The sequence below is a fragment of the Nipponia nippon genome, unplaced genomic scaffold, assembly GCF_047370975.1.
Source record: "Nipponia nippon isolate SJK-2023a ecotype South Korea unplaced genomic scaffold, ASM4737097v1 scaffold_1, whole genome shotgun sequence".
Classification (NCBI taxonomy): domain Eukaryota; kingdom Metazoa; phylum Chordata; class Aves; order Pelecaniformes; family Threskiornithidae; genus Nipponia; species Nipponia nippon.
Window position 1 is genome coordinate 110,286,906 of NW_028262290.1, and position 25,506 is coordinate 110,312,411.

At 41.7% G+C, this 25,506-nt stretch overlaps 1 protein-coding gene across 4 annotated transcripts in view; it reads left to right on the forward strand.

Annotated features, from left to right (window-relative positions):
- GLI3 (GLI family zinc finger 3) overlaps positions 1-25,506 on the forward strand; it is a 211,004-nt gene that overhangs the window by 9,891 nt on the left and 175,607 nt on the right. For 3 of the 4 annotated variants that reach the window (XM_087766885.1, XM_087766894.1, XM_087766901.1), the window contains exon 2: positions 5,091-5,253. In XM_087766885.1, coding sequence (XP_087623011.1) covers positions 5,130-5,253 — 124 coding nt within the window. In that variant the 5' untranslated portion in view covers positions 5,091-5,129. Of the gene's footprint in view, positions 1-5,090; positions 5,254-24,938; positions 25,009-25,506 lie in introns of those variants that run through there. The other variant, XM_087766909.1, reaches the window with a different exon arrangement.

Sequence of the window (25,506 nt, forward strand, 5' to 3'; positions counted from 1 at the left end):
GAGAGAGACTGTAATTTCCTGATTGTTCTTCATGCCTCCCCTTGTGTTTTTCACTTTCATACAGTTGTGCTGTTCAAGATGTATTGTATCCCCAAAGACCGCTTCCAGTAGCGTGGATCAAAGTAGTACCTATGAACACCCTAACTACCCAGAGTCATTTCTGAGAAATTAAACATGCTATGTTTGCTTGCACGCTGATTGGGGCACTCTGGTTGCTGATAGCAATCAGTATGAACTTCCCTACTGCTGATGTAATGATGATGAATGCTGTGACACTGCTATTTCAGACAGCTCTTCTCAGCGGATGCAAACCACTTGTTAATGAATTGAATACAACTACGGCAGCATCGAATAAAACAGGGAAAGGATTTTTTTTTTTAAAAAACCCAACACATTAAAAGATACCTTCTCAAAAAAAAAAGTAATAAATAAAGGCAGAAGAAGGTTTAAGTTCGCAAGAAACATAAACCACTCTAACTAGCAAATTGATAATTTTAGATTCTGATTCCTGCCCAAGCGCTTACACTGAGGCAGGTAGTCTTGTTGAAGTCAGTGAGTTTGTTCACATGAGTAAAGATCTGCATGATCTGTCTTTAAAAACTAACTTGTTCAACATAAATGTAATGATTTAAAAAGTAATTCAGAGAGGAAAAGGAGCACAGAGCTGAAGATTTCTAGGAAAATCGAAGTGTATGTTCAGAAAGGGTCCTGTTTCCTTCTCTTCCAGACAGAGGGCTGCTCCACTGGTTTCGGTTAGTTGGCACTGTGAGTAGATGAACAAAAAGATTTTTTTTCTCCCCAGTATATTAATATGATTATTTTTACTACTGTGGGGCACGCTTTCATGACCAGCATACATAGGGACCAGAAATTATATAATTTCAAATCGCTTGAAAGGATTTTTTTGTTCAAAATACATTTCCAACATATTGCCATTTGTTGACGCTCCTTTTAAGAGAGAGAGTTTTCCTCCATTAACTCGTTCACTCCAGTAGCTTGTTCCTAAAATTTCTCCAATTTAATATGCAATTGGTGAAAGTTTGCATTTATGATTTCAAAAGAAGAGACACACCTGCAGGCAGGTTGCTGTTTTGAGAGGGATTAGCTTTAAAATGGGGATCTGGAATTAATTGTGCAGTGGGTTCAGGCTTTAGGGAAATTACAAAAGGTTCAAGCATGGTTGAATGGGAAAAAGCCATGAATGTTTGCTTTCAGGAAGGAATGTTTATCCCTCTATTTACCTATGAAAGTTCAGGCTTTTGCCCATATACTGTTACAGCATTTTCTTGCCATTCATATGCACATGGAGATGCTGGATAGCCGACAGAAACTAGCTTTCTGGTTTTTTGAAAGCGGAGCTCCGTGCTGCAGGATAGATACATACTGTCTCAGGCCTGGGGGCAGCAACAGGGAAGTCAGTGACCCACATGCTGGGGAGAGCCGTGTACACCACCATACAAACCACGGCGTATTTTAATGGGAAGACGACGTCAGGCTGGCTGATTTTCAGAATGCTTTTTGATAGGGATTAACAGCCAGTGGAAAGAAATCTTCACATCGTCCTGGACATTTTTTTTTTTTTGTTTGGTAGACTGCAATTCTCATAGTACAATTTCTGAGAGAAAATAAAAATCACAGACAAAACTAAGGAGAATTATTCTAGAAGACATGTGTGTCTGGTTTGCGTTTTCAACTTGGGCTTAAGTTCATCTTAAGGAAAAGAAAGATTTTTGGGGCACCATACTGATTTCCAGTTGACTGCTTCCCTATCAGGCGTGCTTGGCAAAACATACCTCTAATCATTAGTCCTGCCATCTCTCCTGGCTTTCCTTACTCTCCCAGCCACGCATATCACCATGTAGTTGATACGGCACTGGCGTGTAACTGGAGGTGCTGGAGTTGTTGCAGACGCCCTTGCCACACGTGCGTGGGTTGGGAGCGGAGGAAGGAAGGCGCGGGAGGAAACGTCTGCAGCAGCGGGGCCGTCGGCTCATGGTGCAGGGTGTAGAGCCGAGTGAGAAAGTTTACTCTTGCGGCGTTCCCTCTTCCATGCTAACATGAATAAAAACAGCCTTCTGGATGTAAACTAAGCAGACATGAACCAGAACAGGTACCAAGAGCAGATGTTTATATTAGCTCATGGCCAATTCTGCAATTTTCTGACCAAAAATTCACTTTAAGCTGCTACTTCAGGCCTCTGTTCTGTACCATTGTCCACACTAGGTAGCATAAAAGAGGAGAGTGATAGAAAGTGGTGGGAAATGTGGAATTATGTCGCCTAGGCTTCCCTCTCTTAAAAAAAACGGCCCCAAACCACCAGAAAAATCTCATTGGTAGGCTGTTGGGGAAGGAAAAAAAGAGCCAAGAGAATGGATGGATGCCAGTCTGAGCAGCCCCATGTTGCTCTTGAATTGCAGATGATCCAAAGATGCTTTTTTAGGAGATTAAAGCTGTGTTAACTCCTTACAGTACCTTCGTCTCCTTCCTTTTCTGAGGAGTGGTAGGATCAGATTGTAATGGAGGTACTGTCCTGCTGTGGAGGAGCGGGGAAGGAGGTGTAGATAAGTGAGGGCTCCTTGCTCATGTCTGCACAGACATCTGCATGGCAGGAGGCGGTGGAACGGCTGTAGATACCTGTCATCGGTTTTGTGACCTTTACCCAAATGTTTCACACCACTCTGCTGGCCTTGTGAAATGGGGGCAAAGTATGGGGCTTCTTCCTTTCTAGTTGAATAGGGAGCATAATTGTTTCCTTTCATGACTTTTAGCCAAAAGAAACAGGCTTGTGAATCGAAGACAGAAGAAAATGGGGGACAAATTCTGCAGCTTCCCCCTCCAAGCTCTCACACAGTCAATCTCTTTGATGTAAATGAAGATGCTGCCTGAATAGCAGACTTGGCCCTTAAAAGGCAAAACAGAAGAAAAATAATCACAACTGAAAATGTATAGCTTTTAAAACTCCTTCACTGACAGCAGAAAAAACTACTCTATTTAGAGAATATTAAATAACTTCAAGGAGGGTAGTCAGGGCACGAGAGGGTACATTGAAGGACTCGCTCACGCGGTGGCCGGAGGCTGGGTAGAGGTAGATCTGGGTACTTATGTGGCCAGGGCTGTACAGAGAAAACAAGCATGGTCTGGTCAGCGTGGGGTGAACAGCTTGGCAGCAGTGCCGGCATCCCCCCAGTTTCTGCCAACACAAGGGACTGAAAAGCCTGATATATTTGATAATTGACTAAAGCTGTGGACGCTCTTGCGTGAGGTGTGCAAGTGGAAGGGGAGAGAAAGCATACGAGAAATTTGGAGAGGTGCTGTTTACAAAGCTCGTATGAGATCTCACCTCCAGGAGATTTGTGCATTGCTGGGTACCAGCGAGGGCTGTTGCAAGTTGAGTGTTGTTAGATCTCTCCTTCATATTTGAAGACACCTGACGTTCCCCTTCATGTTCTGGTAGGAAGTCATTTTGCAGATCGCAATAATATTTATAGCACTTTCACAGGTAGAGCTTGAAAGTACTCTCATAACTACTCTGCCATGGCAGGCAGAGCTTTCTTATTCCTGCTTTTAGCAAGAAAGGATCTCAAGGGAAGAAAAATGCCTAGCTGAAGGTTAGACCAGTAGGTCGGTGGCAGAGAGTCTCTGGTATCTAGTCCAATTCTCTGGCTGTGCTGCCTAGCTAAATAATGATTCATTTAGTGATTGGGCTCTTCTTTGATCCCTACTGTATAACAATGAGGCTTTGGAGTGTTTTATTGTGCTATTAAAAAGAACTACTAGGGAGGTGGGAAGGGGAAGGTTTACTAGACAGCTGTGTTTGTGATGAATTGGCTTTGTAGCCTTTTTTTGGTTTTTGTTTTTTGGGGTTTTTTTGCTTGTCAGAATTGGGGAAACAGGTTGCTAATGTAATTACAGTTCATTATAGTTTACTTTGTGGCTTGTTTTGAAGCCTTTGGTTTTTTAATTCATTTAAATGTTGCTCTAGAATAGTGCGACTTCCTTCCGTTTCAGACCCTTTTAGCTAATGACTGCGGTGCTGCTCAGAGCTGAAAACACCCTATTTATTTATTACTATTTTTTGTTGTTGCATAGGATCACGTTCAAACTACCAAAGAACCTAGGTACTTGGGTTCTAAGCATGGTGTGTGCTGAATATTGATGATTTGTGTAAAGCTTACTTGGACAGACTGGCGTGCGTCAAGTTAAGCTGCAGACGAGCGCTTGGGAATGCTTGTGTTCTTCACAGCCCAAGATCCCTGCAGTCTCGGGGCCTGGCGTGGATACACTGCTGCACAAGCAGTGTCACCCTTGGGGAAGCTTGTGGGCTTCTTGGGTTTATGCCAGGAATGTCAAAGCTCTGAGAATAAGGAGAAGTGATCTGTGGCGTATAAAATGAATGTATCGTTTGGAGATGACACTGAGAACAGCCAGGAAAGGCAGAATAACCAGATACACACCTCTGCAGAGTTTTCAATTTTCAGCATTTTCATGGAAAAGAAAGTGATCTCATTATCTGCCACTAGCAATAATATTTGCCTTTGCCTGTGGTTTTCAGGGTGTTGCTCCAATGCACTTTTGTTTGAGTTAGATTTCTGAACAAACAAAGTGAGAGATGTTTACACGAGTAGGACAAGGTGTAGAGATAGACAGGATAATTCTTGCTGCAGTGTGTTCGGATAGCATGAATGCTGAAATTTAAATATTTGGCTTCTCTAGTCAACATGAAGGTCTGTCTTGATTTGTTTTGCGTTGTTTCAAAGTGCTCTGGACATAGGAGAAAAATACTGGCTTTTTTCCCCTGGGTCCATTAAAACCCTACAGGCTTGAAAAAAATGGAGCTACCCATCAAGCAGCGTCGTGGTTTGTGATGCTGATTCTCTTTAAAGGCAAACATACTTACTTTTGGTGTTAGTGTTTCCTTAAATTTCTCAGGAATTCATGCATACAAACATGATTTGGTGGGCATACAGAAGTGGCCTGTAGACCGCTAATTCAGTTGTGCTGCAGGCTTTTCTTCAGGTGAGAGGTGTGAGTGGTTTTGGGCTAGGCTTTTGCATAGTATTTAAAGTTTATGGCTCTCTTGTTCCATTCAGGTATTAGTACAAGGAGAGCTGAAGTAATGAGAAGTCATCATGGAGGCGCAGTCCCATAGCTCTACCACGACGGAGAAGAAAAAAGTGGAGAATTCCATCGTGAAATGCTCCAGTCGAACAGATGTCAGTGAGAAAGCTGTTGCCTCCAGCACAACTTCCAATGGTGAGTAACAGCAGGGATTTACTAGCAGCCAAACCTACAGTAATTTTATGTTCACTGCATTCCTTGTGAATTGAGCATTTGCACCTGGATCAGTGTTTGTTCTAAGGAAAGGCTTAAGAAAACGAACAGGGTGGGGTGGTGGTGATGGAAAGTGGTAGGATACAATAAGGCCTGTTTTGGCATAAGGCGTAGTCTTTTTCTTCCAGATGTTCTAATTTGAGATGTAAATGTGCTAAGTTATTTATTATAGGAAGTTCCTGTTTTTGGCGTTTTGGAAATTGTTTTGATTAGCCTGGCAGGGCTTGTGAGCGCTTTGCATTTAGCCATTGAAATCCCTTACGCTAGTTAGATAATTAGTTATTACAAAAAAGACAGAAGTAGCTCTGTCAAAATTAATGGCAAAGGTTTTTTTTTCTTCTCTTCTTTTACAAATAAACTTGCCCCACGCAAAGGGCTGCCCCCACCTCCCCAAAGTTCTTTAATGGCCAGGGACAAAACACCAAGCTAAGAGTGTATCCTCCCGTGAATTCATTTCAAAGTTGTGAATGTACAGCTTGTAGATTTGCAAAACTGGAGTATTTTGCTTAATTCTCCCCAGGGATTACCTCACTTGACAATTTTACATATTCTCTGCCTCTCTGGAGAGTGTGTAATCCCAGCCCTGGCTGTTTCATTGTTCAGTGTAAGAGGGCTGAGTGTATTGGTCCCTACTAATGCAAAACTCCCTTTGCATTAGGAAAGAAAATGACTTGAAAAAGTGTGGGCAGAGTTTAGACCTGTGGATTTTGGATAGTTGCAGATGAACTGTTGGTTTTTGCAAATCAGTCTAATAATGGCTAAAAATGGAAGATGTCTTTCTGCATATTTTGGAGTCCTGGTATATTCCTGGCAAAACATTTTCTGTTCACCCTTTCTGCTTCCATCATGCTCACTCATCTGGGCTTGTGGTCCAGGTCAGGTTCTCACTTTGATATCTTGAAGAAAGGTTTCTGCTTTCTCAAAGAAACATGTATCATCTCCCACTAGACAAAGCAGAACATACCTGAATCCTACAGCCATACTAGAGGAGAATCTCTGTGGGTCAGTAAAAATTAGACGGCGCATGTCCCAGTATCCTTCTGTGCGACTGGACTTCAGATTCAAAGCGAAATCAGCACCTGCTGACCTACTAGTTGGAGAGTTGATCCCTACGAGAGCATAGAACTCTTGAGCAGCTATGGAAAAAGTTGCATCAGTTTTCTAAGGCATATGAAATTAGATCCTCAGCTGGTGTACGTCAGCACAGATCCATTGCTGTCAATAGAATTACAGTGGTTCGCATTAGCTGAAGAGCTCCCCATTGTATTTCTTTTTTTCGATAACAGGATTTTTCACATTGGCCCAACTTTTCAAACAGATGCACACTTAAACACATATGCGTATTCTTTGATGTGTCAGGGGCTTGTACTCAAACTCAATATTGGCATATACCTCTGACTGTTTGGGCTAGCTTTAACATTATCGTTAAACATTTAGAGTTAGAGGGCTACAAATAAAGCCTTCAAGCTGTTTTTGCCTAATTCTGCCACTGATTTGCCCTGTGGTCAAATCATGTTCTCTCTCTAGTCTACCTATCAGCTTTAAAGGTAATATTAGTTCTTAACTACCTGCTTCATCTAGGTGGTGTATTACTGCATGTCAGGGGCATCAAACTCCCAAGAGCTGGAATGATTCTAAGTCTAATGAATACCTAGAAATTTTTGTCGCTGGAATTGTCTCCTATTAATGGAATGAGATGCTAATGTAGTACACATCCTGGGGCCTGAGGTTGCCTTTGGTTAAGGTAATGACAGTTACCTTTGTTTTCACTGGGTAAGGGTTGGTCTTGTTAGTCTTTGCATTTAGGGAAGTCACCAGGATCTCCAAGGTTTGGGTTTCTAATCTACCTTCATGTATATTCAAGAAAACGACTTCCCAAAGATACAGGGTTGGGCTTCAAAGAGAGAAAAAATTCCATTCCTTCCTGGATATGAAAAATTTCCTCTAAGTGTAGAGACTCCATGGAACTTGTACCAAAACAAATACTAATACCAAAACTTTAGGAAATTAAACATGAGTTTCACTGTCACAGTGTTTTAAAGTTTTGCTTCTTGCAGATGTGATTGTCATGATAATGAATTTTTGGTTACAAGGACCAATTTGCATGGAAGCTGGAGCTTGCATCGCATTTGCATCTTTTGTTCTTTAATGCTGGAATGAGTATTACTACAGGAACATCATCAGTTGATATAAGACACCACTCCTACAAAACAGGCAGCTTTTGTTGATTCAGTGCCTCTTTTTTTGCAGAGGGCTGTGGTAATGTTAAATGGTGGTGATTTGCATTTGAATACTCTGTTAAACAAGGTAAGGTACCCTTAAAAATAACAAAAAGAGGAGTGATCCTTGCTGTTTTTATCAGAAGACTCTGCTGTCACTGCAGAGCAGCACCTGCCTATCATACTAATGTCACCTCGTAAGCATGCCTGAAGTGCTCCTCTCCTTCTGGACAACACATTAATTAGCAAAGTTTGCAGGGTAACATGTGCAGGGTAACATGAGTGACAGCTGTCTGAGGTGTGATGTAGAAACTAGTATTTTCTCAGTAGCTCTGCTGTCTTCTGAAGGAGTCAGAACTTGGATCATAAATAGATTGAAAGCGGTTAATTACAAGTTTTATGCAAAGCTTACAATCATGAAGAAACAAAGAACATGCCATTATTTCAACAGCTCCCAAAAGTGAGTAACACATCCAGTAGCAGAATCTATGTTAAAATGATATTGAGCGTGGAAAGCTTTTAAATCATATGATGTGCAAACTGTTTATTGAAGAGCCCGGTGTAAACCTAGGTGCAAGGGAAGGAAAGTGCGAAAGGTGATCTGGAAGGGCAGCTCGTGTGTTAGCCCTAACTACGCAATGCAAGTTATGAGGCCTGGACTTGAGGGTGCCCCTTGGAAAGCACCAGCTGCGCTGTAGACTCAAACAATAAGCAAGCACAGGCCGTAGTTTACACGTTAGCCACTTCTGCTGAGTTCCTGTCATTGCTTAATACAAAAAAGATTTCTGCTGCACTCACCTAACTACGAACTCTGACTATATGGCTAAGATGCTTGTACTGTGTTAGATAAGGGCCTGCCAGCGTTTCCATTATAAACCCCTAATTTCAAGGATTTATAACTAAGCCATTAAAATGTGCTCCAGGCTGAAACATGTGGGGAAGGTCTTAGTGCTGGAGCAAATTAAAACTTCTTTTAAAATACATGTGATTAAAAAAGTAAAAAAAAAAAAAAAATCATGATTTGTAATAACCAACAAAAGTCTCTGGTGCACTTTGATCCCCAGTGGGACTTTGTAATTTGGGACCACTCTTGCTTTGTTTTGAATTCATTTTTGCAAGCTTTTGATTTTTTCTCCTTTGTGTTTCATTTTGTGTATCTCAACCAAACCACGCTGTTTACTAGGATACATTTCTTTGCAAATTGTTCCTTTTACTCCTTCTTTGTTTGGCTGCTATATTTACTGCTAGGCTAAGATCCAAGGAGGGGAAGACTGCTCGAGAAAATTGCTAACGGGGATGTTAATTCACGAAAGACTGTATGAAGAAAAAGTTTGTGCTAGGGTATAAAGTAAGCTTTCTTTGTGTATAGCGTGATTTGATAGCCTCAGACTGATCGCTTTGGCAAAGTAATAACAGTAACAAATAAATATACTTTTTATGTCATGACCATGTCACTGTTATTACATTGGAGTAATGAGGCCAGTGTCCCGGACCACCATGCTACCACGGTGCCGTGTTGTCAGGCCTTGTCTTCTCACATGCGCATCCCTGCCACGTTCCTGGAGACAAAGCAGTAAGACCCTGTTGCCTACCGTATCAGTGCATGGATTTAGGTCATCATCCTGAAAGTTCCTGCATGCACACACAGGTTTCTGTCAAGTTGTGCGAGGAATGGCTTTCTGAAGGGAGCTATCCATTGATAAACTCATTAAAATTAGTTCTGTGCTCCCCTTGGAGACCCTTCACCTGATATTGCAGGTCATGAAACCTGCCTTGCTAGACCTCTGTTGGATACTACGATACCTCCTGTAATTTCAAGTAATCCGAGGATTAAAAAGAAATCTTCAGGTGAATGCTGTGAACGTTACAGGAGTCTGCACGGTGACCTGCCTTGCTGAAGTGTGATGAACGCCGGCATGGAGGCTTGTTCTCGGCTACTCCTCCATGCTGCTCTGCCAGCGCGTGCCAGGGCTGGCAGGGCGAGGAGCGTGCCTGTGCCTCGGCTGCCATACCTCGCAGCCTGGCACATGAGCTGTCGCTGAGATCGGCAGCACGCTGAGTTGGTGTGTCAGGCTGAGCACTGCAGTGCTGGAGCAGAAAACTCCTCTGGCTCCTCTGCCTGCACAGCCATGCTGCCCACGCTTGTGCAGTACCCTCCTGCGCCCCGGCACGGGGAATCACCAGCCCTCCCGAGTCCCAGTAAAGTCTTGAGCTCCAGTCCAGCAAGTACTCAAGCCAACGCCTCGCCTTAGCCACAGGAATAGCTCTGTTGGCCCTAATGTCGGTTTTTGCATGCCTACAATTAGGCAGTCGCTTTAATGCTTCACCAGGCTGGGTGCTTCGCTTAGACTCTATGCTCTGCTTTGTAGGTGAATCATTTATTGTTAGAGTACTTCCTAAGAGGTGTTGACCAAAAAACCCCACGCTAACCTAACACAGCCCTCAGCTATATGCAATTTATTTTTTTCGCTTAATCTGTAACATGGATATAATTAATTTTTCGCTTTATTTTCTAGAAAGTACAGGGAATTTCTGTGAGGGTTGAATTAATACTTTTACAAGGCAAAGCTGCACTTTGCAGCATTGCTTGGAGAACATTAGGAGATTGTAATACTGTGTTCAGCCCTGATTTATTTACTGTTTGGCTTGTGAATTTTGTTGGTGACTAAAATGCTTTCCTCTTTTGCACATTTTGGCTCTCAACTGATGTTTTTAATGTTGCGTTAAAACAATGCCGTTATTGTATAGGGACTCCTTCAGTGTCTGACAGGCAAGCACTTATTTTCAGTTTGATGTGTTTTGTCTAGTTTTTGACCCATGAGCTTGTTCCAGTGTAATCTGATATTTCTTATTAACCTATTACTCTGCCTTAAAAAAAAGCTAATTATAAACGTATGTAGGTTGTGGACTTGACTACCTTTATCAGAATCAGATAGCTATTGAGAACATACTTTAAAGTGATAGAAAGCAGAAATTATCTTAATGATGATGTAACTTAAAACCAAGCTTGATAGATGAATAAATGAGAGGAAGTTCCTGCGTCCACTTTGATTCTTTCAGAAGAAGAGCCAGCTTCATCTAGGTCTCTTTTTTTTTTTTTTTCTTTCTTCCTAGTAGTGCTTTCAGGGTTGAGTGAGGGAAGTATTCAGCAGTCTGCAACCCCATAAGAATCACATTTCCTGTTTAAACTTTCAGTTGGTTACTTGTCCTGCTGCTTGCTTTCAAGCTCACCATAAAATAGGTGTTAATCATAATACCCATTCTTGGCCCCCTCATTGGACTGACGTGCTCAGGGTCCCGTTGAGAGGTCAGGGTTCAAAAGAGGTTCTTAGGTATCAAGAAACATTGCCTGTACTATTTTAGTGGCCTGCAAATTGAGTCCCAAACTGATTATATGAGACCTGATTCTACAAAGAGATCAGGAGATGCCCTCCTCGTCCCCTGAAATCAAAGGGGATGGAGGGGCCCTCTTCACTTCTCATTTTCAGGTCAAGGAGGAACCAACATCCTGTAGTATGTTGATATTGGATGTGATGACTTCGATGTGTAGGTTTTTCTGAGGGTTTTGTTTTTCAGCAAGGCAAATATTGCGAGTAATTCCTATCTGTACTGGCAGCATACAGCAGCCTAAAAAGTAAGGGTAGAATGGTCAGATGTGGTAGAGCAGAAGAATAAGGGCAAAGACCTGAACTTGTAACATTTTGTGTACACTTCTGTTCTAGTAATCATGTCCAGGTCCTAAGAGGATAAACTAAAAGAAGGTACCTATCCTTGGGGAGGATAGGTTCTCCTGATGCTTGGAAGTGCTGGAACCAAAAGTATTGGAGGTTGTAATTAAGTGGGGACTGCATGTCTTGGTATATTGTAATCTGATGTGAGTAGCTGATTAAATACATGTTCATTTGGAGTAATGCACCCGTGGTCCTTTATGCTTACTAATAAAATTTCGGTCATCAAGTTAGGGTTTATTTTAGACTGTAATAACTCATTCTGCCTGATACTATTTTCTAGTGTTGTTCCGCAGTGAGCCAGCCCTACCCTTACCTTGCTCTAAAGCCAATGATCTGCAAGTGCAATACAGTATTGCTTCATTAATTCTGCCTAGATTTCCCTCTTTTTTTCCCCCCTTCTCTCCCCTCCCTGCAGTGGTTAATAGCATAAGGGATATTAAATGTCAATCCTCCTGTATCCCTTTGCAAGTTCCAGAAAGAGATGATTGAGTGGCTTATCCCTGCAATCACTGTAATCAGTAAGTAATGACTTAACATCCTGCTGGATAACACGAGGTGGAATCGGGAGAAAACATTAGTTAGCAGCAGAAGCTTGCCACCTGGACAAGGTGGAGGTTAAATTTAGGGAATTATACACTGGGGATTTTTTTTCCTGAAAAACAAAAAAAAAAAGCCAAAACACTCAAGCAACCATATTACAATTAAACCTGGGTTTTGAAATGGAGTAAGAAGAGATAATAATAAAAAAAAGGTTTAAAATGGGTCTCTACAGTATGGCAACGGTGCCACGCTCTGTAGCTTGTGCTTCACAGGAGTCCAGTATCAATCAGACCTCAAAAAATCCAGGCATTACAGCCCACAGTACTGGGGAGTGGGGGGGAGCAACCAAGAGGTTTGATTTTTAGTAGGAAAAAGGTTGCTGGCAGCTGAAGCATCAGTGACATTGTTAGCCTTCCAGAAAAGGGCTCACTCACTGCCGTTAAATGCTGGTCTCTGGGAAAGATAGCCTAAAAGAGAAATGGCCTCCTTGCACCGCTGTGCCCAGCCCGTGCCACCAAAGCGGAGAGGCTGCGTGGCAGCATGGCAAGGCTCTGCAGCAGGACTGCTGCTCCGAGTGATGGCACCTTCTTCCCAGCCGCTGGGAACGGGCATCAGCAAACACATGCGTGCCAGGCGGCTGGGGAGGATTGGAAGGGGACTAAAAAAATAAAGGTAGAAAACTCTCGCATCCTGAGAGTTTTCCTGGGTCCTGAAAAGAGACCAGCCTTGGGAATCTGCAAGTGAAGGAGCTACATGGAGTCGATCTTCTTCTTAAAGTAAATAAAAAGAATTTTTAAAAATCCTTCTAACTGACTTAAAACCAGGCATCCCCTCTGGCAGGCACAGTATTTGGCTTTACGATTGTATAAATTAAGGCAGTTGAAGTAATTAAATTACTTAACAGGTTTTCAAATGGCATTAGTCTTTCCTCTTCTAGATCTTTTCTATTTCATATCTGTCTCCAGTTAAAAGGAAATAATCAGGCGTCAGTGTTGCATTTGATTATATCCCTGCTCTGTATCTTTCTATTTACTCCCCCCCCCCCCCTTTTTTTTTTTCTTCCCCTTTACTGGAAAAAAACTCAGCTTCTGCTTACATAGAAATTATTACTAAATACATACACCATTAAGTGGGAGAAGTGTGCTTAGGGTATGGTATGTGATCATGTAAAGAAGGTACTGCATTAAAACTACATTCTCTGTATTCTTTCCAAGCCATATCTCATTACTTTGGGGTGTGGGTGGGAGGAGAGGGAGATGCATTCTTTTGCCATCCCAGCTAAGAGGGAATGAGATGGATTTTATTGCTGTGTTATTATCTTATTTCCCATTAAAAGTCTTTGCCTTTGATGTATACTGCAAGTGGTCCCAATTTAATTTGCAGATTCTATTTTTGTTCGTAAGGCTGGCAATTCAGAAAAACGTTGATTTACTTGTAAATGTGATCTGGACCTACTGACGGATGTATATTTCAAGTGCACAGAGGCACTTTGGAGAAGAGAAGCACACGGGAAATACTGGGTTTTGTTCAGATGATTTTAAAATTTGGCTCGTAAGGCTTTATGGGTCAGATTATCAAAAAGCAGTTCCTAACCGTGTGCCTGCAATCAGCTGGAGTCTTGCTACACAGGAGCTGTGCGTGCACATTCTTTGCACATGCCAACCGCTTAAAATACGTTGGTTTCCGTGCATTTAGTAGGACTTTTCATGCATGTTCCACATGCAGCCAAGTGGACATGTGAAAACTTAAGTCCCACACATGCAGTAGCTTGAAAATGCACGCAGATACCCCAAACTAAGGGGATTTTTTTTTTTGTTCTGCTTAATAGAACAGATTTGTACTGATGGAGTTTTTCCTAAGATGAGCTGATGCATTGCTGAAACTTAAGTTAGTATTACAAACTGTGCGCTCTCTTTCTTGCTCTCTCTTTGTCCCCGTCGTGTGCTTGCTTTTCTCTTCTTTTCCAGCGTAGGGGGTTCATACATAACAACAGAGGATTTTGTAGAAAAGTTCCTTCTGGGCCTGACCGGTATTGTTTTCCCCTCCTCCTGGTCTCTCTCTTTTCTTTCCTCCTTTCTCTCCTTTCTCTTCTCTCTCTTTTCTTCTTCTTTTCCTTTTCCTTTTCTTTTTTTTCTTTTCTTTTTCTTTTTTTTTTTTGTTCTTTCTTTTAGTTTTCAGAAAGTTGAGTTCCATCCCAATTATTAAATCTTCGGAGACCATTCCCACATGGTTCTGTAAATGGTAGCTTCATCCTGAGTTCTTTCATCTCTTTTCCTGCTCTCCTGGCTTGACAGTTGAAAAGGTCTGACTGTGCCACACAATGGTTTGATTGGTTTCTCTAGGGGAGGCTTTACCCTGCCTCATCATTCGCCAGGCAGGTGGACCAGAAAGTCTCTTGATTCTTTTGTTGCCTCTCAAAGTCCGAGGTCTTTGACTGAATAAATCCTCCGTCATGGGATAATTTGCTAAAAGGAGACTGAAAGATGTGAGAGAAAAGCCTCACTACTTGGGTGCTGAATTAATGAAATAACTGGGCCTTGGAGTTTGCAATTGAAAAATCACCAGGAATGCAATGGGTGGAGACAGGCTTCAGAATGCAAGCCCGTTACTTCCCCGTAATAAACTATGAGAGCTTTAAATGATATTACTAAATACGCCGGCTCGCCTGGCCGCCTCCGGTTATTTGCATTTGCAGCCCCGTTTGGCGGGGGAAGCCCAAGCAGAATAAAAGCCGTTTTGGTGCAGCGCCTAGTTAGTCATTAGATTATTACGAGGGGCTGGAAAGAATTCCATATGACAGAACTAGGGTTGAGTTAACACAGGACGAAAAGTAATTTACAGATAGGCTGTCCTCAGCCATCTTCGTAGCCCCTGATAAGGTTTCATTTCAGAATGGATAGGCGACATTTCCACTTACGGGCCCATTCTGCGACACCTGTGATAACAGCTTCTAGATCCTAATTGAAATTGGTTTCAAAATGGATTTTCACTTTTCTCTGTCTGTGGAAAATATTGAATGGACTCAGAGCTGCCACAGAGAATCCCAGACCTTGGAAAATGGAGCAAGAAGCCAGGATCATCTTTCATAACTGTGTCGATGATATGACAGTTTTGTTATCTGTCTTATTAATGAAATCATTGATCACCTGATGAGGGAGATAATAAACTACATTTTTGCTGCTGTTCAGGAAGCTCAATTAGATTTTTTAAAAATACAGATGGGGGAAAACCAAGCCAAAACAATGAAGTGCACGGTTTCAGGTCTATTTTCAACTTTTGCTTTTCTTGAAGATTTTTAGATGGAAGAAGTCTCCGAGGCTGTAAAATGTTGACTGCATCTTGAACTTATTGAGAGTAAAAAGGAAAAAAAAAAAAACCCAAACCTGATGCTCACGTTAAGACTTAGTTATTGTTTTTCGTTTTTAACAAACCGCACTAAGCAAATAACACTTAAGTCCTAGTAAGTGCCATGGAAACTCAGATGAACTGAGAAACAATGGAGCTCAATTTTAGCTGAAGTGGGATTAGTGATCCCAACTCCCTGAATGCCCTGACGTGGACAAAGGCCGGTGGCTAAGTGTAGCGAATGCTTGCCGTGATGCTGGTTCTCCTGAAAATTATTTCTTCTTTAAAAATGGGTGTCAGCCTTTAGTTGTTAAAGCTGCTCAGGCATTTTGGAAAAATAAGTTCCTTCCCCTTTTTTTTTTTTTTTGTACTAATGCACTTGAGAAGATTTTTAAACGCAAGCAAACGTAATAAACCGCCTGCTCGGGATAAAATGTGCATGCAGGCTTCGAAAATAAAATCTGAAAGGATTTTGTGATGTGTTGTTTCCCTGGCTGTTTTCTAATTATTGGGGAAAGAGCTAAATCTGTTGTTTGTGCTTGGTTGCTCTGGAATGCGTGCTGTATTCCTTGAGGAAGGTGGGAAGGGATAGTTTTTCTGAAGAGGGATGCCGGTGACTTCTCATATTTCACTGTGAATTGTATCCTAGGTGTTTCTTCAGTCCCTCCGCTGGTGTGGGTCAATCTATCCCCCTTTTTAAGCTTGAAAGGGGAGCTCTGATCAAAGGCTTGAATGATGTCACTGATCCTCTGGTGATTGATTAGGAACAGAAGTTCTGGAGCATTTTGCATGTCCGCCTTTTCCTTATCACTTCAAATCCATTAGTGCCTGCCCATTAGGGTAGCTTTCAATCAGGGGAAAAATAACCCACGCACATATACACATATATATATATCTATATATGCCCCCCACGTATATGCATATATAGAGAAAAGGAACAGGAGGGTGTACAGGCTTCATGGTCTGAATGAAATCTATTTCTCCTTAATGTAAAAGGAAACAATTTTTATTGGTCTCTTGTTGATACAGGGTATATTTATTAATTGCTAAACTCTTGGGTGTAATTCTCCTCTGTTCTGCAGCAGCTCTCACAGATTTAAAACCACATAGGTCTCTTGTCAGTGGGGTTTTGGCTGTTCTACCTGAATTTGCTGTAGTTTACCCAGAGAGGAACCATACCCCTGCTTGTTATTTCTTTGCTGTGCCTGTGATGCCCATTAAGATCCACTGTGTGTGTCAGTGGCTTAGAGATATTTTTTTAATTAGAGATTGAAGAATAAGTATTTTAAACGTACGTCTCCTGGAAGTTCAGAGTTAGCCAGAATGTATGTTAAGCTGTTAAGAGAAAAGATCTTTTGTTCAGAAAGGAGGAGCAGTCCTCTGACTCTCGGTGGTGTGGGAGGTCGGGCAACGGGGTTTGCTTGTGTCCGTAAGGGTGGTGTGCGTGAGCAAGTGATACAGGACTGGAATCTGACTTCACTGTGGTACAGATGAGGGAGATGGGTGGTGTGAAGCTGGAGTTCATTCCTAAATACCCCAGTTCTAACAGCATATTGTGATTTAAATGAGGAACTTAAAAACTCTGCACAGGCTTTAAAAATCTTGAGTTAATTAATTATTCTGGTAAATGGAAGCTTTCGGTATGTAGGATAATTCAAAAGTGTTAATGTTATTTTCATGTATCTCTTTTCCCCTTTCTTTTTGCTAGGTTGGCTCATTTCTCTCTCTCTCAAATCTCCTTCGCTTTCTCTTCTACTGTTGTGCATTTCACACCAGGAGATGACAAGTCTTGTGATTGCAGCAGAGGCAATTGAAAGAAAATAAAAAGAGAGTTCTTTTTCTCTGGTGCTGGCCCATGAACATACCGTAAAAATTGGATTAGACACACCTAGAGTTGGGATTGATTGCATCTTGAATGGGAAATTAGAACATCTGAAAAATTCCTTTTTGGATGGAACAGAAGCACAAGAAGGAAAAGTTGGATGGAAACCAGAGAAGAACTGTAAATCACTATTAAAGTTACTTCCTATGGTTTACCATTGGCTGTCAAAGAAAATTGCCTCGGGCTTGTTTATAGTTAATTCCCTTTATAGAAAACTTCAATTTGTGGACTGGCCTCTGAACGGGATTGATAACTCTGTTTATAGACCAGGATGGGTATCTAAAGATAACAGATAATGCAAATGAGCCTTTTTTTGATAAGCCAGAGAAGCAATTATGGCTACAACTTGGTTGATGGATTTCAGAGAGCCTTTTCACAGATTATAGATTTTTTTTTTTTTGCATTATAGTTTTCTTAGCGGTGTTAGAAAAACAAAATCAAAGTCACTCGAATAGAACTAAAAAGATGGAGCAGCTGATACAACCAGCTTTCCTACCACTTGTAAACATAGCGAATCAGATTAAAAAAATAAACTGGCAGTCCTCAGCCTTCTCTGGGAGAAATATGATTTGATAAAAATGTATGTTTAATATTCAATTTACAGTTTCATCTGAAGTGTGTAAACCTAGATGTCCCGTGGGAGTTTACAGCCCGCTCCAACTTTAACTCAGATAAAATGCTCCTCGTAAACTGTCTTCCTGCTTTTATTTTTGGATTTGTATTTCTGCTGGAGGGGAGGAGGGCAGAGGCTGGGCCCCGCGAGTTGTTCGAGGCTCCCCAGGGTGCTCGGCACCTGTGATGATTAAGCCCTTAACCCTGGGCTGATTTCAGTGCTGACTGCAAGGCGTAGCCGTGCAGAGCGGGCTCAGGAGGCGGCTGCCCCGCCTGCCACGTTTCCCTCTCAACTCCATGGGTTTTCCCATTGGAAGTGCCCGGGAAGCTGCGGCTTCTCACAGCCAGGAGGATACCTCAGCAGGAATGGTGGCTGCTGAACGGGAGAGGGGAGACCTCAACACCTCAACTGTTGCGCTTAGCTTGCCGACTTGCAGGATCGACAGGAATGAGACAAAATTAACCCCGTAAAGGTGCGTGGTAAGATGTGTTCATAGTCATAATTTCATATTGTTCTTTAGTGGTAAGACTGAGCTTTATTTCGTTTAAGGCCCCAGTCCAGAACTCACTGAAATAGTGAAAGGATTTTTAGCAACTTCAACTAGTCCAGGCTCTGAATATTTAATCTCATGTATCGCTTTCCAGTCTCCTTACTCAAGCCATTGTCTTTTAGTTGGTTCCCTTCCATGGGACATGCCAACACCCTTGATCACTGAATTATAACATTAATCTCTGAAACTTGAGATAACTTCTCATGAAGCTATCTATCTCAGAACCTAATCCTGGAAATGTGCTTTTTTTGCAAATGTCATATTTGAAGACTCTTGTGTATGATCAGAAAAAAAGAAAAAAATAATTATGACTTAGTTCCCATGCAGTTGTAATAATTAGAGTGACTCCTTGTAGTTTGAACTACTCCAGGTTTCAGGGATTTGGTAAGATACAAACTTTGGTTCTGTCATGAAGCCAGTGGCACAACTGCCATTGACTTCCACAGGAGCAGCATGGGAATCCTTTTATTTTAATTGATATTTTAATATTAGTCACAAACTGCTACAGAACTCTTTTGTTTTTCACAGTGCCTTCATAATGGATCATGCCCCTCACTGGAAAGCAAAATTGAAAATAGCACAATTTTGCTTAGAGAAATGCCAGACTTCTAAGCTGTTATCTGAACATTATTTTAAACCTCCTTTACGAATGTGTGTATGATGAATTATTTCTTACCTTCGGAGACTTTTGGCTGAAGAGTTAGAGTGAGTGGACGTTGGCATCTCTCAAACACCAGGACGGATACAGGATCACACTGCCTCTACCAAAAAGCATGGATCTGGAATCCCTCAAGGGATTTCTTCCAACTTCATTCCCAACATTCATCCCAATCTAAGTCAGTGCCATGTTTTCTAAGTATTGGTCAAGGAAAAATATTTATGATGATAGGTTTTATTTAATATTTTAAATTTGATGTGCATCAGCATCTTCTTCTGACAGTCTCCCTGAGCTTATAATATCTGTTCCAAGATACCATTTTGTTTGCCGACATGATAGAGGTTAATGTTGCGTATATAGTGGAAACAATTTCATAGTCCTGTTCTCACCTTTGAACACTTTCTTTGGATTGTTCAGAGGATAGGGGGAGGTAGGTTGGTTTTGCTATTTAAATTCCCAAAGACCTTTCTCTTCAGCCATCTAACTTAAATCGGAATTAAAGCCTTGCATACATTTCCTTTGGCACCACAATTTTTTTTTTTTTTCTCTGAGAAATAACCTTAGTATGAAGGATACCAAAATATCTCAAGTAAGAAAAAATATTTCAAGTGACTGTGATTTATTGCTACATTTATCTTCAAGGCTCAAAACAAATGCTAAAAATAAGCCTGCTCTTAAAAAAAATAATTATGTCTATAATAATTGAATAAGAACCTTGAGCAAAGATATAAAAAATTCCACCAGGTATTTACAAGAGAGGGAGAGAGAGCGAGAGTGAAAGAAAGGAAGAAAAGCAGGACCTGAAGGAAAAGGAAGGAAGAAAAGGAAGAAGGGAAGGAAGGAAGGAAAGAAGGAAAGAAAGAGCTCTGTGCTCCTCTGTGGTGCTCTTATTTAAACAGATTTCGGGTGAATTTTTTGGTTGCCATAGTTGGACTGAGAACCTGTCAAAAATCAGTATTTTAGCATTGTTGGACAGAAGTCATTGTCGTTCATGGGACCAGTACTTTAACTGCAGAGTAAGAGCCTGTATGTAGGTGCAGAGTAGTTGATACAGAATAATTTAACATGAATTTTCATAATAGGTGAATCTCAGAAAAACATTGTATTTCAGACTCCTTAATTATGGGGAAAAACGTTACCTTTAGAAGTAAACGTTAGACACAAAGGGAGAGCAACAGGAGTTTTTTGTTTGAGTGTCTGAACATAATTTAGGCTGCTGCTTTTGTGTTTGCACTTGGCCAGGCGTACTGTGTTGGATTTACATCGCTTACCCTCTGAGCTGTGTAGGCTCTTTGGGAAGTGACGGCAGAACCTCAGCCCAATGCAAGAACAGAGCAGGACGTGGGCACGGTGTTGACTGCTGGTTTTCTGCCATCCCAGATAAGTCAGACCTACTGGCCGGGCCCCTGTGTAAGTGGGGTTGCCTTGAGCATGTGCTCGGTGGGGTGTGACGGGCACCCCTGGTATCCGCAGGTCTCAGGCGTGGTCTGGCTGTATGCAGTATTGCCTTGTACAGATGCTTCTGGATGTCCAGGAATCTTGGCTGCTGTGGAAACCAAATCCTTGGCAGTCTGGTTGTGAGAGTCCCCTCTCTTGCAGGATTAAATTTATTTTAACATGGAAGATACCTAAACAATGAGAAATTCAGGGAAATCTAAGGAAAATGCTGTATTTTGTTGGGCTTATATTTTGTTATAGCAATAAAGAGAGCAGTGAAATTGCTTTTTCTTGGTTCTGGTGGAGGAGTTGCAGAGGGCAGCAGCGTGTACATCTCAGGCTGTCAAACTGTAACTGAAAGGGAGAGCGTTCAGAACTTAGCAACAGTTAGTTCTTCTTCAAAACGTAAAGGGTCCTTGAAGTTAGGTGGATGTTAAGTAAACATAAGCTATGAAGAGTTATGAAGTGATCTCACTGAAAATCTGTTTCCCAGCTTTCCGTCCCTTCAGGTTGTAGACGTTTCTTTCACTCATTCTGGAGGTCAGGCAGAATCAATTTCCAACCTGAGAAGTGAGACATAAAAATAAAAATGTGCAGATATCGCAAACAACACGGTAGCATTGCTCCTTCATCTGTTCCCTTCTACTAGATAGGTCCATCCAGTCTAAACTTTCTCTTAAGAGGTCAGCAAAGAGTGTGAAGTTGGCTCATGTGACTACTACCACATGATCCCAGTGATCCCAGTTTATTTCAAGGAATGGAGTTAAAAGAGAGAGGGAAGGAGCTGGAAAGGGAAAAGGAGATTCCACTTAGAGTTTACAGTGCTTTCGTTAAACTTTTTTTTTTGTTTTACTTTTTTTTTTTTTAAATTCGTATCTGGTACAACATTTTTATTTTTTAAAAACACTCAGAAGGCTTCTATTCATAAACACATATTTCTTTTTGTTTCAGTGCTGGAGATGCCTGTGAGTGACCTAAAACTAAAAGGGACTGTGAAGGCAGGGGAAAGGAGGAAGATATTTTACATTTCAGTGTTTTAGGAAATAAAAATTAGCAAACACTAATAGGTGTCTATTCTTTCCCATTCTTTATTAAAATGCATGGGATGTGGATCAAATGACTTTATTCAGTGCTCAGCATTTCAGCTACCTTGAAATGGGAGACTGCAGGCAGTTGGATAAATTCACTGGAAGGTTGCCCAGTTTCACTGCCACTTACGTAAGCTTGCCTGTGTCCTCTGGGGAATACTATTTTGTAACATGTTATATCAGGATGAGTATCCCTATGTTCCCTTTAGCTGTGGGATGCCAGAAGTAGATGAGTGGTGGTGGTGGTGATGATGATGGCTTTCTCTCTCTTCTTTCTGGGGTTAATGAAAGACAGTCATTAGGGACCTTTGCCAAATCAGGGTGCTACCCCTCGCTGTGTTGCTATCATCTGAAAATAGCATGCAATGTACATTACTCACGATAAGCAGTTATGGTTGAGTTATAAATTATTTTGCAATTGCCATGTTTTTGGAATTGCCTAGATGATAGTTAAACTTGTTGTGGAGCCAGCATAATTAAGGATGTGTAAGTGACTCCCTTATTAGACTGCCTTCTTGCTGGGTTTCAAGAAACAAGCCATCGCAGCTTGTTTATATGCTGGTATTTTATCTCTGCAGATGGATGTTCAGCTCTTGGCTGCGCTACAGTTCAGATGGGATTTGAGGTCTTGTCCTTACCTCTGTTAGATAGCTGTTCATGTCAGAAGGAAATACCTGAGAGTTTCACACTTTGGAGACCACTACTGTAAATTCACCGTTTGGGCAGATGAGATGGCTGTGAATCTGTAAGCACTGCAGACTAGACTTTCTTGTCTTTGTTCATGGTGGTAGCACTGGGAAACATCTGTTTGTGGAGGCAGACCCTTTCTCTTATGGATGCACATGCAAATTCCTCACTGGAACCTGCAAACAAGCACATACTGGGTGCACCTACACATGCTCCAGTTTACCACTGCATCCTTCTGCTTGGGTTACTTAATGCAGGACCATGAAGTCATGCTCTCAAAAGACTGTGCTAGTAGGTAGCAATCTAGCTTCATTATCTACGGGCCTAATTTTATGTCAAGAATTGCCGGCAGCTTGGCAATAAACCTTTCCAACTGGGTACTAAGTCTGATGATGCTAGTTATTTGCATTTTATAGTGCTTGTTGTGGGCTGGAATGCTCTGAGGATTCCTGTGAGGCCTGAAGTGACGAGGACATCTTATGGCACATTTCAGAGTAAAAAATAATCTGTTAGGCTATTTATTGTCCATAGAGACACTTAGCAGGAAGGTTCTCCCATGCAGAGCAAAGAGAGATGCTCTCCTGACAGAATAAGGGAGACCTACAGTGGAGCGGATCTGTTGAGGGCAGTGTGAAGGGGAGGCTGGGAAGTGGGTTGGGTAACGTCAGGGTCACTGAGCTGAGGTGACACAGGTCACCTTGTGGGGTTGTATAGCAATTGCTTATGTTATTTTAATTCCTTGCTGTCTCCCTAACTGGTAGAGTCCATTCCTCTTCCTTGAGAAGTCCCTTTTGTTCCTTGCCTGAAACCTGCTAGGCTGGGTGGAGGAAATTCCATGGCGTTGTGCTTTCCAAACTATCACTAGTCCAGCCTTTTACTGAAAAATTAACTTGAAACAGTGATTGCTTGAAGATAAGGACCTGACCTAAAAATCCCAGATCCACATAATGTAAAATTGTCTTTGGATGCTGATGGGTGTTACTTCCACAGGCTGCTACCGTGGAATCATTTATATGTATGTCTGTTGGTGGGCCTGGGATGTTGTATGTAAAATGCCCGTTTAAGAACAGAGTTATAGGTTGGATGAAATTAGAGGAGGATCTCTTGGCTTCTTTTCATCGCAGATGTAAGAGGAGATTTCTCTCTCGTGATTTACAACACTGAGCGAGCTAGAATAAAGTGGCAGGTGTCATTCTGAACGCCTGTGTCTGCACTGGTGGAAGTGATCGTTCATATGGCTTTTTCATATGCTCTGGGAGTTGCTGTTAAGTCAATATTTACTTCTCAGGGAGTACACGCCAGAGTTTTGTCTGAGAGCTGCTACTACTGCATCAATGCAAGAGTTACACGCTATGTCATCGAGCATCCTATGGTGCAGATTCCCGGAGTTTTAGAAGTGTTGTGATTATGAGCTTGTGGTAAGCAGCTGGAAACACAAAAGGTGTTTTTCAGCAACGCCGTACAACTTTCCGGATCATCTATTTACAAAATGTTGCAGAGTGGCTCTCTAATGTTTCACAAACAGCTTGTTAAGTATCTCTCTTTTAGGATCTTCAACACCATCAAGGAAAGGTGTATACCAGTTGGCATCACTGAACTTTTGGTTAGAAGTTTTATTTTGTTGAGGGAGGATGATGGGGGAGAGAATTCGGTTGATGACTCCTGGAGCTGTTTTAATTTGTAGCCATTACATATAAACTACATTCGGTCTGGGTAGGACTCCCAGCAGAAAAGCAGTGGGCTTCACTAAAGATAACAAAGGTCTGATGTGAGGTAGGATACGTAAGAGGGTTGCAATACGTTTTTTTCTGAATGCTGAAAAATGCTTTAAAAATGCTCTTTTTTGTATCAGATCACCATTGCCTTCCTGGGGGACCCACCTGTGCAGCATTTATGCAGACAGGTTCTGTGTCAAGGGTGGGTGCAGGCAATCTGCAGGTGCACATGTGTGCTGCAGTGGCACATCAGTGCTGGGCACACCTGCCACGCATTTGTGTTTACACATAAATGCATTACTCCTCCATAAATGCATTATTCCTCCCTCCCTTGCTTTCTGCAGAACGTGGCCACCACTTTGCAAGTCTGTGGGAGGTAGGCTGGTGGTTATGCAGTATTTAACCTCTGACTGCACTTTGTGGGAAGCTTAAAAGTCTTCTGGGAAAGAGGGTATAGTGTGAGGCTGCCCATGTCTTCTCCCTCCTGCCTATAAAGCAAGGTTGAGCATAACCTCCTTGGAAGCTGGAGACTTCTGTGGAGTTTAGGGCCTGATCCACAGTGTATTGAGGTCAGTACCTCCCTAACGGGCTGAGTCCTTAGGAGAACAGGAGCAACTGGCCCACAGAAAGGATGCTAACCCATTTTTCACGGTTGCCTCCTCTCCACTGAAGGAATCAGTGGGGAAAAGCATGACTCTTAATGACTGCCGATTATAAATAATTGGGAGTCATTCAACATTTAGGCTAACATATTTAGGTTGTGATGTGTTTTGCATTTATTAAGTGTTGGCCGCTCTCTTGTGGCTTGGTGTCTTTGCTTAATATCTCTCACCAGTTCCTTGTGTAAACACTGGGGGTTAGATGAGAAGATGGGCCCCCAGTTTGAAAGCTTTGGCATCCCGTGGAGGCTGGCTGCCGTGTGAGCCCCCACTGTGCCATGTTTTGCTACGGAACAACTGATTAGAAAGTGTTGAATTTTATCTTTAGTGCTTGCATTTAGCTTAGCTGGGTTTTGCACGGAGCAAGAATTATTAGTCTATAGGTGATGCGCAGCAGAGCTTAGGTAACTCAAACAGCGTAGCTTGTGCCAACACGTAACACGCTGAAATGTAGTAAAGCCAAAGATTTTTCATTTGTGGCATAGGGTCCAGTAAAGATCAACCAGTCCATATTGGCAGTTATGGTGCACCAACCATGCTCTTTTGTGTAACTGTGAGTATATTTTTTTTCTTCTTTGCAAATCATGTAACAAAGAGTAACACATGAATCTAATAAATATTCCAGCAAGCACTTTCATGTGTTGTTTACTGTAAAATAAAATTAAAACCTGTAGCATATGTTAGTTTTTCAGGGAAATAGGTAAAAAAAAAAAAGGGAACACCTCAAAGGCTAGATGTTAGCATTTATATGTACCAAAGAGAATTTTTAACAGATAAAAAAATAAAAAAATCTGGATTTGCACTTCAGAAATGGTATTGTCTTCATCCAGTTCATAAATGTGAAGCTGAGGTGAAACTACACAGTTAAACTGTGATGTGACAAAGGCAATATATAACCTCTTTAAAGTCTATATAAATCAAACCTTTAACCTACTGCTTTTAAAAGGAAATGCCTAGAGGATGCTTTTGTATAACACTTTTTTTTGTATTCCATTTAAATGTAGATTTTTAAGGCCTTTAGTATAGTGGTGCATCTTTTGCAATGAAATGT